The sequence below is a fragment of the Lutra lutra genome, chromosome 3 (genome assembly GCF_902655055.1).
Source record: "Lutra lutra chromosome 3, mLutLut1.2, whole genome shotgun sequence".
NCBI classification, from domain to species: domain Eukaryota; kingdom Metazoa; phylum Chordata; class Mammalia; order Carnivora; family Mustelidae; genus Lutra; species Lutra lutra.
The window spans coordinates 40,190,960-40,201,448 of record NC_062280.1 but is presented as its reverse complement, the minus strand read 5'-3'; the positions used below and the strand labels follow the sequence as shown (position 1 = coordinate 40,201,448).

At 55.6% G+C, this 10,489-nt stretch overlaps 1 protein-coding gene across 1 annotated transcript; it reads left to right on the top strand.

Moving 5' to 3' along the window:
* The first annotated feature begins 5,003 nt into the window (after nt 1-5,003).
* NPPC (natriuretic peptide C) lies at nt 5,004-9,647 on the top strand. Its single transcript, XM_047723435.1, has 3 exons — nt 5,004-5,237; nt 5,686-5,996; nt 9,189-9,647. The coding sequence occupies exons 1-2, from the start codon at nt 5,148-5,150 to the stop codon at nt 5,974-5,976; spliced, it is 381 nt and encodes a 126-aa protein (XP_047579391.1). The 5' UTR covers nt 5,004-5,147; the 3' UTR covers nt 5,977-5,996; nt 9,189-9,647.
* The last annotated feature ends 842 nt before the right edge of the window (nt 9,648-10,489 follow it).

Sequence of the window (10,489 nt, the reverse complement as noted above, 5' to 3'; positions counted from 1 at the left end):
CTTCTATCTATCTCTGAAGGTGCATGACCAAGACCCCCAGATGACCTCACCCTCCCATGAGGGGCTGACTGGGGGAGTTACGGGACTCTGGCAGATGGTTATTCCAGAAATGAAGTGTTGAGGTCGAGCAGTGGGCACCGAGGGCATGGGTTGCCCTGGGGATCGTTCAGGGAGCTTACCTGAAAGCAACAGAAACAAATTGGCTGAGTAAAGTAGAAGAGGGATCTATCAAAGGGTATTGGACAGTCCGAGAAGGCTTGGAAACAGCTTATCCAGGACAAGTCAGGCGGGAGAGTGGGTCTGATGAGGCTTTCCACGATGCTCCTGGCCACCAACATTTATGATAACACTGTGTCAGGACCCCAACCCGGGACGATCGCCATTGGGTGTGACTAAGAGCATTCCGTGGGGGGCTGGCTTCTCCGAGACAATGGGTACCAATTTAAAACCTAGGATACCGAACCATCTTTGACTCAGAAGGGCCCTTGCCATAAACTCCCTGCTCACTTTCTCAGGAATTAGGCTTTAGCCTATGTTCCCTTGCCTGCCTGTTCAAAGCCACACGGGGAGCAGTTGTTCCCCCTAGGGAACTGAGCCTATCTATTGAGGCTCTCCATCAACCCTGTCTTTTACTTTTGAAAAGAAAAAAAAAAAAAAAAGGAGGGATAAACTCTGACGTCATGGGCTTGCGTAGGACAGCAGGGTTGGAGGCCATCTGGAGCAGGTGCTGGCAGAGCCCCTGGGAAAGAAGAAGGAGGGCAGCTGGCTCATCAGGTGGGGGTGTCCTAGGGTCAGACAAAGACCTCATGGCACCATTAGGTTAAGCTTTCCTGGAATTTCTGGCCAAGGACGGATGGATAACGCTTCCTTGGCCTCCAGCTCCTGTCTTAAGGCCAGGCCCTGTAGGTGGAGGACTCCTAGAGGAGGCACCAAGCCCAAGTAGACCCGGCCAAACTTTGGTCTCTATTTCCACTGTGGGTCTCCACCACCAAGCGGTCCTGGGGAGGTCTCAGAGGCCCAGGGTCTCCCCTCTTCCCTGGGGGGAGTGTTTGTGCCGTGACATTCAGATTCCTCTGCTGCCCCAGCTGCTCATCCCGCCTTTGTCTAGGGGTTGGAAGCCTCTTGTCAAGCCTCCTGATTCACTCTGCCCTCCCCACCCCCGCCCCGCCACCCCATCCGGGAGGCAAGTACAGATTCTTCACAATTACAGGTGGTGAAACTGAAGGCCCAGAGCAGTGATGGGACCTGGCCAGGGTCCCGCTGAAGTTTCCCTGCCCGGCCTCGGTAAGATCTGCTCACCGCCTGTTCAGTGTCCTCTCTGGGAAGTTATGCAGCTGGAAGGAGGCCCCTGGGATGAAATACTCTCAGAGAAAACAGATGGGCTGCTGAGGATTCCTCCCTTCCTCTGTAAGCCTGAGAAGCCTCCCGCTTTGCCCCAATGCCGGGAGGGGGCGCTGTTCCACAGAGAGCCGGTTCCCACCTCTTGGGTGGAGAGCTGGGCAATCTTGTCTTAACTACCCCATCCCCAGCCTCAGAGAAGCCATTCTGCACACCTTTCTCACCCGGGGAATACTGATCAAGGCCTCTTCATGTTCCATAGGGTCTTGGTAGCCAAGCAGACACCAGCTGTCCCAAGGAAGTGCCTTTGCCTTCATGGAGGAGAAAAAGGGAAATGGGAGTCTTTTCTCTCCATGTCCCCACCTTTCAGAGGTCCAGGAGGGAGAAGAGGGTCCCAGCCCTGTGACTCTCAGATGGCACACTTCAGCCTGGCTCTGACTTTCCCCAGTCCCTGTTCTCTCTCTGTCCCTCCCCCTAACTGACCACTCTCCCTCCACCTCATCTTTCATGCCTGCCTCCGCCTCCAAACTTGCTTTTCCTCCCCACCCTCCAGAGCACAATAGGCTCTCACCCTTGCCAGACAAGCCCTTCCCCCTCTTTATCACAAATGCCTCCCGAACCTACCTCTGCTGACTTGCCAGGGTCCCAGAGGTTAAGCACGCAGGGCTCTGCAACACCTAGGGGCTCTCCTCCTGCTTCCTTCCGTTTCAAGGACTCACCCTTTGGGGAGGCTGCTCCTTGTTTGTTTTTCCTGTACTGCACCCCACTAAGCCTGGGTGTGCTCCACAGTTAGCCCACAGGGAGCCAAGGCCTTCTCCTCCTGCCTGCCAGGTCCCTTCTTTGCTCAGCGCAGACTTTTCCTCTCCAGGAAGGCCTCCCTGGTAGCCCAAATTGGGGGGGGGGGGGCTGCCCTCCCTCCCCACCATGTCCTTTTCTGCCTATAAAGCTAGTGACTGTTTTCAGGGGTCCTTCTCTGCAGGGATGGGACCCCACAGGCTGCCCCAGCGCTCAGCGGATACCCGGGGGAATCAATGGGTGGATAAGTGATACACGACAGGATTCCCTACAGAACTGCCAGACCTCTGAGTGGCCTTTTCTCTCTCACCGTCAGGAGGGGTTTTCACACTGAGCATTCAATAAAGGGCCGCCAACAGCTCCTGTTCCGCTACTCAGTGGGTCCAGCTTTCCCAGGCCTGGCCCCTGGGGCCAGAGCAGAAAAAGTAGACGTTAGGAGGGAAAAGCAGAAAGGAGGAACCTGAGTCCCCATTCTTGACCCAGGAGGGAGAGAGCTTCCTCTGCATTTCACTGTGGGAGAGACCCAAGGGAATGACCCTCTGACTACCTCCTTTTCTGAAGGTTCCTCTAGCCTAGTCCTGGAACTGCTATCCACCCCACCTTCCAGGCCCCAGCTAAGCAGGAGCAGCTCTCTGGCCCGCCCCAGGGAAACCTCACTCCACAAGGTGACCGTCCCAGGATCTGGTCTGCAGCAAATGACCATAGCCCAGTGGTCAGCGCTGGGGGCTCACCAGAAGATTCTACTTCCTAAGAGGGGAAGTAGAGTCTGAGAGTCTGCCCACATGGGGCGGGGCTGGGTGAGGTTGGTTTATTTAGTTTAGTCTCAAAGCTCAAAGAAAGGGGAGACTTAGTTAGCCAGCTGTCACCAAGTATGTCCAAGACATACAAAAGACAGGAAGAACCAGCCTACAGATATTGAGACAGAAGGAGGTAACCATTGCGCACCAGAAGCTTCCAACCTGTCCTTAATAAGAGGTTTCAGAGGTAGCTGTTGTCCCCTGGAAACGAGCCCCATGCCTGGTCCTAGTCAATTCTGCCCAGCTCTTTAAAAATGTGTAAATAAAGCAAATCCAGAGAAGTTCCAGATTGGTAACATTCTCCTTTGATCAGTAGGCAGAGAGGAAAGAAGACCTCCATCACCCACCCAGAAATCCCTCCCTCTTTCCCCCTTCTTGCTCCTCTTCCTAACTCCTCAAATGAAAGAGTGGTGCCACTCTATGGTGTTATCATGGAGCAGCAATGGGGGGGGGGGTTGCATAGAAGTGGGAATCAACTCACCAGAACTCCCAAAGGATGTCCTGTCAATGTCTGAATCCTCTTCCAGGCTCAGAAATTCCACTACCCCAAACTCTGACCTTGGGTGCAGGTTATTTCCAACTCAAAGGGACCTTGGGCTCCATGGGTCTGCAGTGCCAGATGGGAAGGAGAGAGCCCGAAGGGACAGTTGTGCCAATGCTTCCTGCATCTAGGCCCAGGCCCGGCTGTGGGAAGTACCCACGTGGCACCTGATTCCCCCTGCCCTTCTTGAAGGCCACTGCCCTTCGCCTGGGGCACAGCTTCCTCTCCCTGAAACAGCTCATCCAGGCACCTGCCTCTGGCTCTAGTCTTTGAGCTTCAGGACCACCTCCATGCCCCTGTTGTGTGCTCTCCAGCGGAGTCCTGCTGCCGGGGCAATGGAATCATATATTTCTGCACCCCACTCAATTCTTGAGGCTCCGGGCTCTCTGCCTCCACGGCCCATCCTCAAGGGACTCCTCTGAGCCCAAGGCACCAAGACACCCTGCCCCAGGAGAGGGAGTTGTGAGCAGCTGGTTTAGGTGACTTTGTCCTGACAGCTTTGACACAGACCTATCAAAGCCTGAAAAAAAATGAAGGCAACCGCCTTTCACAGTTCTCGGAAGCCATACTGGGCTCCAGGCTGGGTGAAGCTCCCTCCCCAGCCCGTGCAGGTGCATAGGACACAGCAGCGAACCTGCTCGCGCTGCGGTTCCTCGCGTAGGTGCAGACAGGCCCCGCCGCGCACCCGTGAGTGCACACGGAAGCCATCTGCCGGGTCAGACTTTGGGCGGTTCTGGGCGGCGGACCCAGGCTGAACGCGAACTTACAGCCCCAGGAACAGGACAGAATGCTACCGCACCCACGCCCCAGCACCAGTATCTTGGGCCTACCTCTTAGCCCTTCTCGTTCGCGAGTCACTCTCCAACACAACCGCAGGCGAAAAGCTTGCACTCTCCCTTGTAGGACTTGCGCTCCCCCCTGCGGCCCCCGGGCAAACCTCGCTCTTCCTGCGCCTCCCGCCCAGACCTCAGCCCCATCCTCTGCCTTCCTAACTTAAAGACGTGGGTGCGATCTGAACTTCTGAGTAGGTGAAAGGTGGAGCCACAGTACCAGGCCTGTCCCTGTCTGGTACCCAGGGAAGAGTTTGGCAACAAGACAGATCTGCGTGGATTTCCTGCTGGGCCAACTTTCCGGCTGTGTGGCTTTGGGCAAGTGACTTAGTTCTTCTGAGCCTGTCTTTGCACCTGCAAAAAGGAAAACTGATCTCTTCTAGGGAGAGGGCATGTGTTGAGGTACAAGCGTGTGTCCAGGGCACCGGGAGCACCAACGCTTGGCATGCCTGGCATGCGCTCGCTGCAAATGGAGTTCCCTGTGCGCGTCGCCTTGCAGCCGCGAGTGCGGCGGGAGAGAGCTGGCGGAGCCGCGGGATCCCTCGGGGGTGGAATGTACGTGGGGGCAGTGGGGGAGCCCCCGCGGCCCCCTCTGGGCCCTCGGCGCGCGTGCCATTGGCCCGGGCGGCGGGGTGGGCGGGAGGATGACATCAGCGGCAGGTTGGATTATAAAGGCTCGAGCGGAGCCGCGGGCTCAGAGCGCACCCAGCCGGCGCCGCGCAACACTGGGACTCGCGCCCACACCGCAGCCCGGCTAGCCTGCTCCGCGCTCGCCTGCCTGTCTGCCCGCCGGCCCCCGTGCGCCCTCGCTGCCGCGGGTCTGCGCCCCTCGACCCCACCAGCACCATGCACCTCTCCCAGCTGCTGGCCTGCGCCCTGCTGCTCACGCTACTCTCGCTCCGGCCCTCCGAAGCCAAGCCCGGGGCGCCGCCGAAGGTGGGTACTGTTGCATGGACATCGGGACTGTGAGGGGCCATGGGAGGGCCGGGGGCCTAGGAGGACGCGGCGCGCAAGACGGAGCAGAGGGCGGGAAGATGGCCCTCTTCTCCGAGCTGTGCACGGGTGAGAGCCGGGGAGCCCTCCAAACCAACTTGGGGGGTCTACGTCCCCAGCCTCGGGAATGTCGACAGATGCGCAGCTCCTGCCCAGCCCGGCAGGAGCCAAAGAGGGGAGGGCAAGGGGCTCCCCGAAGGAGCTTACAACGGCGGCTGCGTGGCAGGTGGATGCCGCGCCGAGCTGTCCGGAAGCTGTGGGGGCGCGCTCAGGGCTCCGAAGGGACAAATCGCGCTGGCGGGCGCGTCGGGTTGGAGCATCAGGGGTCCCGCAAAGTACCTCGCGCTGCCGCCGGGCGTCCCTTCACCTGCCCGCCCTTTCCCTCGGACAGGTCCCGCGAACTCCGCCGGGGGAGGAGCTGGCCGAGCCCCAGGCTGCGGGCGGCAGTCAGAAGAAGGGCGACAAAACTCCCGGGGGCGGCGGCGCCAACCTCAAAGGCGACCGGTCGCGACTGCTCCGCGACCTGCGCGTGGACACCAAGTCGCGGGCGGCGTGGGCCCGCCTTCTGCATGAGCACCCCAACGCGCGCAAATACAAAGGAGGCAACAAGAAGGGCTTGTCCAAGGGCTGCTTCGGCCTCAAGCTGGACCGGATCGGCTCCATGAGCGGCTTGGGATGTTAGTGCGGCGACCCCTGGCGGCGGTGAGTACCACCAACCCTGGCCTCCCGGAGCTTGTGCACACCTAGCTCCCCCGCGGCGTCCCGCAGAACCAAGCCTGAACCCCCGCCCGCAGGCCAGTTCTTCTCTGATGCCCTGGCGCTGGGATCGTTCCGCCTCCCAACCGACCTTTGGAGGAGAGCCAGGCGATCCCGGCACGAGAACGAGTGTGTGTGCGAGGCATTTGCCCCCAACCCCATTTACCGTCCCATTTTACAGATGAAGAAAGCGAGGGATAAAGCGGTCAGGGAACTTTGGCAAGGTCAGAAATGGCTCAACACGGATGAACCCACCTTAGTTCCTTTAGAGAAGCAGAGACAACTTGGTGGGGTCCTGTCCACCTCCAGACCGTAAGCCAACCAGCAAAACTTGTCTCCATTGGCCATTTGAGGGTATTGAGGGGAGATGGTGGGTTTGTGGGAGCAGAAAAGGGAGGGCATACACACAAGCAGAGGGTAAGTTTATCTACCAGCCTCTGGTATCCTGGTGCCCAGGCATCAGGCATCCTGCAGGTCAGGACTGCTTCCCCAGTTGAACTTGGGCATATCTGGAGAAATACTTGCCCCTTCACAATAGAGAGAATAGCCCTCTGTCCGCATCACCAGGATCCCCTTCTGCTCCAGAGCTTTCTGATTCTTCTTCCACCTCTAAGCCCTGGCTGTGAGCAGACCGGTCTGTCTGTCCAGGGTGCTGATGCTGCTTGCTGCCTGAGAGATTTCCGGATGGAAAATCAGTGTTTGTGGCATTATTTCAGGGCAGGGAAAAAGACTAAAATAAATCTTTTTTTTTTTTTTCCCCCAACCTGAACCTAAACATGTCCCAAACTGAGCTCCTCACTGTCTCCCTGCCTCCACCATGCTCGGGACCCCAGTTTCTGTTGTGGCCTCCTCACTCTCTACCAGGGCTGGAAACCCCTGTGCTCCCTTCAGCCCCTGCCGGGTGCTGCCTCCTGGCAGTGTTGCAAAGGTCCTCCCCGCCTCCCCCTCCTGTCCCATCCTGCTGGCCAGTTCTTACCCAGAAACAGAGCCCACCTCTGAAGCTGACATTCAGGTGCTTTAAGATCTGACTCTTTTTGGTCTCCAGCCTTTTCCAGTGGCCTGGCTGCGGCCAATCTGGATTGCACAGCTGTCTGTCCCCCTCTGAGACCATGGGGAGGCGGCTCTCTTATCCAAAAGGCCTTGTCAGCATCCACGCTGTCTTCCCCCAGAGGGCAAAGAGAGCACCCCTCTCCAGCCTTTTTGACAGCACAGAACCCTTTTCCACGTGAGCCGTAGTTGCTTGGAAACCTACTTAGCTCCCCCAGATGAACTCATGAGCAACTTCAGGGCCAAGTGCTAGCCTAAGGTGATCTGGAACACACAGCACTCCCAAAGAGGCTCCGAAAAATGTTTGTCAATGACCAGAGAAACATGCCCCTCCCCGCAGCTTAGGGGCACCCCTCTCCCACCCGCTTTGGGCTTTAGCAGGGTTTCCCATCCATACAGCCAGACTTAACTACGTGCCCCTCCCCCCCATTTCTGCAGGGGCTTCATTTGTCTGAGATCTTGACTCGCCCCTGCCCAGGAAGAGGTGATTCTGGCCTGTAGTGGCGTCCATTGTCATGGCTTTGCTCTCCTCTGTCATGTCTAAACAATGAAGCGATGGAGCCACAGACCTCATAATTTCAGTTCACGCTGCGATCTAAGCACCAACCTCAAGCTTTAGAATCTAAACAAATGTTACTCAACGGGTTAGCGGGAGACAAGATGAGGAAGGGGGCCTGGAAAGTGTCTGGCAGGCACATTCCCGTAGGGTCCTTGGTCTTGGGCGTCGCCGTCTTGGGGTGCCAAGTGATGGTCCAGCGGGTGGGGAGGAGCTGGGGAGGAGGCAGTTTGCTAGGACGTCTCAGCCCCTTTGACCAGGGAGATTTGTCAACACCCCAGAAGTTCTGTCCTTTAGCTGAACAGCCACCTTCCACACCTTAACCTTCCCAGCCCCAGCCTCATGCCACAGCTGTCACGAAAAGACAGCATCCTTCCTGCCACCGGCAGCCTCCTAGCGGAGGTGACCAGGGCAGCTCACTGTCTCAGCTTCAAAGAAAGAGACAGCTTAGATTTTTCACATCAATGAAAACTCGTCCCAGGCTGTGGCCACTTCTTCACTCAGGAGTTGACTTTGACTCTAAGCAGCCACCATAATGACTGTCGCTGATGGTTATAGTCTTGATTATAAAATTCTAATGACAGAGACGGAGTGTGGCCAATGCCTGAATGAACACCTTGCCCAGGAGCCCCAGGGACATCACAGATATCTATCATCTGTTTAAACACATGGGACACCCAGAGACGGGAGGTGAGGGACAGTTCACCAAGGCCCAGGGTCCCTCTGTGTGTGCTGCCCTCTGGGAGGGCACCGTCTCAGGGGGCCTCCTTCCTTGGGCCACCCAGCACCCACACGCCCATTAGCAGAGAGCTGGTAGAGCCCTCATCAAAGGACTCAACTCTCAACCCGATGAACCCAGTATGACCATTCTTTGTCCCAGGGCTGGTGTGAGACTCCGTTTCCTCTGCGTGCGAGGGGGACCCTTTGTGAGGCTCAGAAAGCTGGAGAAGGAAGTGCTATTTAATGAGGGGCAGCTGTGACCCAGACACTCGGCCAATGCCCAAAGTGTGGCCCCCTGTTGAATCTTAAAGCCAGCCCTGGGAGGTGGCTATTACCCCATTTTATGGGTGAGGAAAGCGATACTCAAAGCTATCCTGGGCCATCCAGGAAGTTCATGTCAGAGTTGGGATTCGAGCCCAGAACTCCCAACTCCTCAGATGTTTGTCTTCCCCTTTCCTCTGCTGTCACACAGACACAGAAAGCACCCCGAGGAGGGTTTGTGTCAGAGCAAAAAAAAAAGGGACGAGAGCATTGTCACTCTCCTCCCCTTCCTGTGCCTCACCCAGTGCCATGGGCCAGGCCTGCAGGGACACTGAGGGGGAGGAGGGCTGGCAGACATCTTCAGTCCACCTGTGCTGGGGCAGGAAGCGCCAAAGACACAGCAGGAGGTGAGGGGAGAGCCAGAGGGCGGCCCCTTCCCACCCTCCCCCCAGGTCAGCGTAGCTGGGACGCTGCTTCCCACTGCCGTGGAAAAGGGACTGTCCCGCAGGCTGGGCTTTCTCAGCTAAGTGTCCCATGTCCCCTCTGTGTTTCAGGATCGGGAACTTGCTCCGTTTTGCTGAGGTCATTCTTGGTCATCAGCCATCTGGAAACCCCTCCAACATGATGTGGCTTTTACATTTCTTTCTTTCTTTCTTTTCTTTTTTTTTTTTTTCCTGGTACTGGGAATACACAACACCAGCTGTTTTATTATTATTTGGGAAGGGGGGTATGATTTTATTATTTGTCTGTTTTTTGAAAATGAAAAATAAAAAGTTATATATTATATATATATATTATATACATGCAACACACACACCTGCACGATCGTGATGACAAGGGGCAGTTTTGAAGAGACTGACAAAACCAGCTGTAAAACGTTGCTGTTTGTAAATTCATGTCATGCATAAATGTATTTATGTTGTAAAGCTATTTATATTGTTTATAAAGAGATATTTATAAAAATTTTATTTATGTAACTAAATGAAAGAAGTCAATCATTGTAATGTTTTTGTCTTAACTAGTGGAAAAATGTAAAAAAAAAAAAGTCATTCCATGAACATCTTGAAAACTGTCTTTATTTACTTACCACATTTGTTTTTTAAGATATTCGAGTGAGGAAGAGTGGGAATGTGAAGAGAAGGCTTTTGCCTTTCTTCCCTCCCACTGTGGGTTCAACCAGCTTCCTGATTCTGGATTTGTTTGTATCAGAATGCTCTGGGGATCTTGGGGAGCCTGCGTGGCTCCTCAGTAGATTAAATGTCTGCCTTCAGCTCAGGTCATGATCCCAGGGTCCTGGGATCAAGCCCCATGTCGGGTTCCCTGCTCAGTGGGGAGCCTGCTTCTTCTCCCTCTCTCTCTTCCCCTACCCACTCATGCTCTCTCTCTCTCTCTCCTCCCTCTCTCTCAAATAAATAACTAAAATCTTAAAAAAAAAAAAAAAAAAAAAAGATCCTGGGGATCTTGTTAAAAGTAAAGACTCCTGCCCCTACCAGGCCCTGATTGACTGAATCTGAGCCCCCCAGGGTGGGAGGGATAGGACTCACCACATACATTTTGTCTCTGGTGAGTCTGACCAGTTTGGCCAGGTCGGCAGGCTCTACTCAGAGGCCTTCAGAGCTGAGAAGGCAGAAGCTGTGAATTAAACTAAGATGGAATTTAGCTGACTGAAGTTCCTCTAATTCTACTCCATCTTCTCGCTGTTAGGAGAGGAGGGAAAGAACTGGAAACTTCCCTCCTGTTTGGGGAGATTCAGGTTTCCGTGTGGGTTGCAAAATTGGCCAGGTTACCGTGTGAACGTTAGCGCACAAACGCAAACGGTGGGTCATTTGATCTCAGAGTGAATGTCATGGTCAAC

Bases quoted from the DNA above. Each gene is read 5' to 3' on its own strand.
- NPPC (XM_047723435.1), top strand. From the start codon at position 5,148: ATGCACCTCTCCCAGCTGCTGGCCTGCGCCCTGCTGCTCACGCTACTC. The intron at 5,238-5,685 runs GTGGGTACTGTT...TCCCTCGGACAG, and splicing joins AGCCCGGGGCGCCGCCGAAG to GTCCCGCGAACTCCGCCGGG.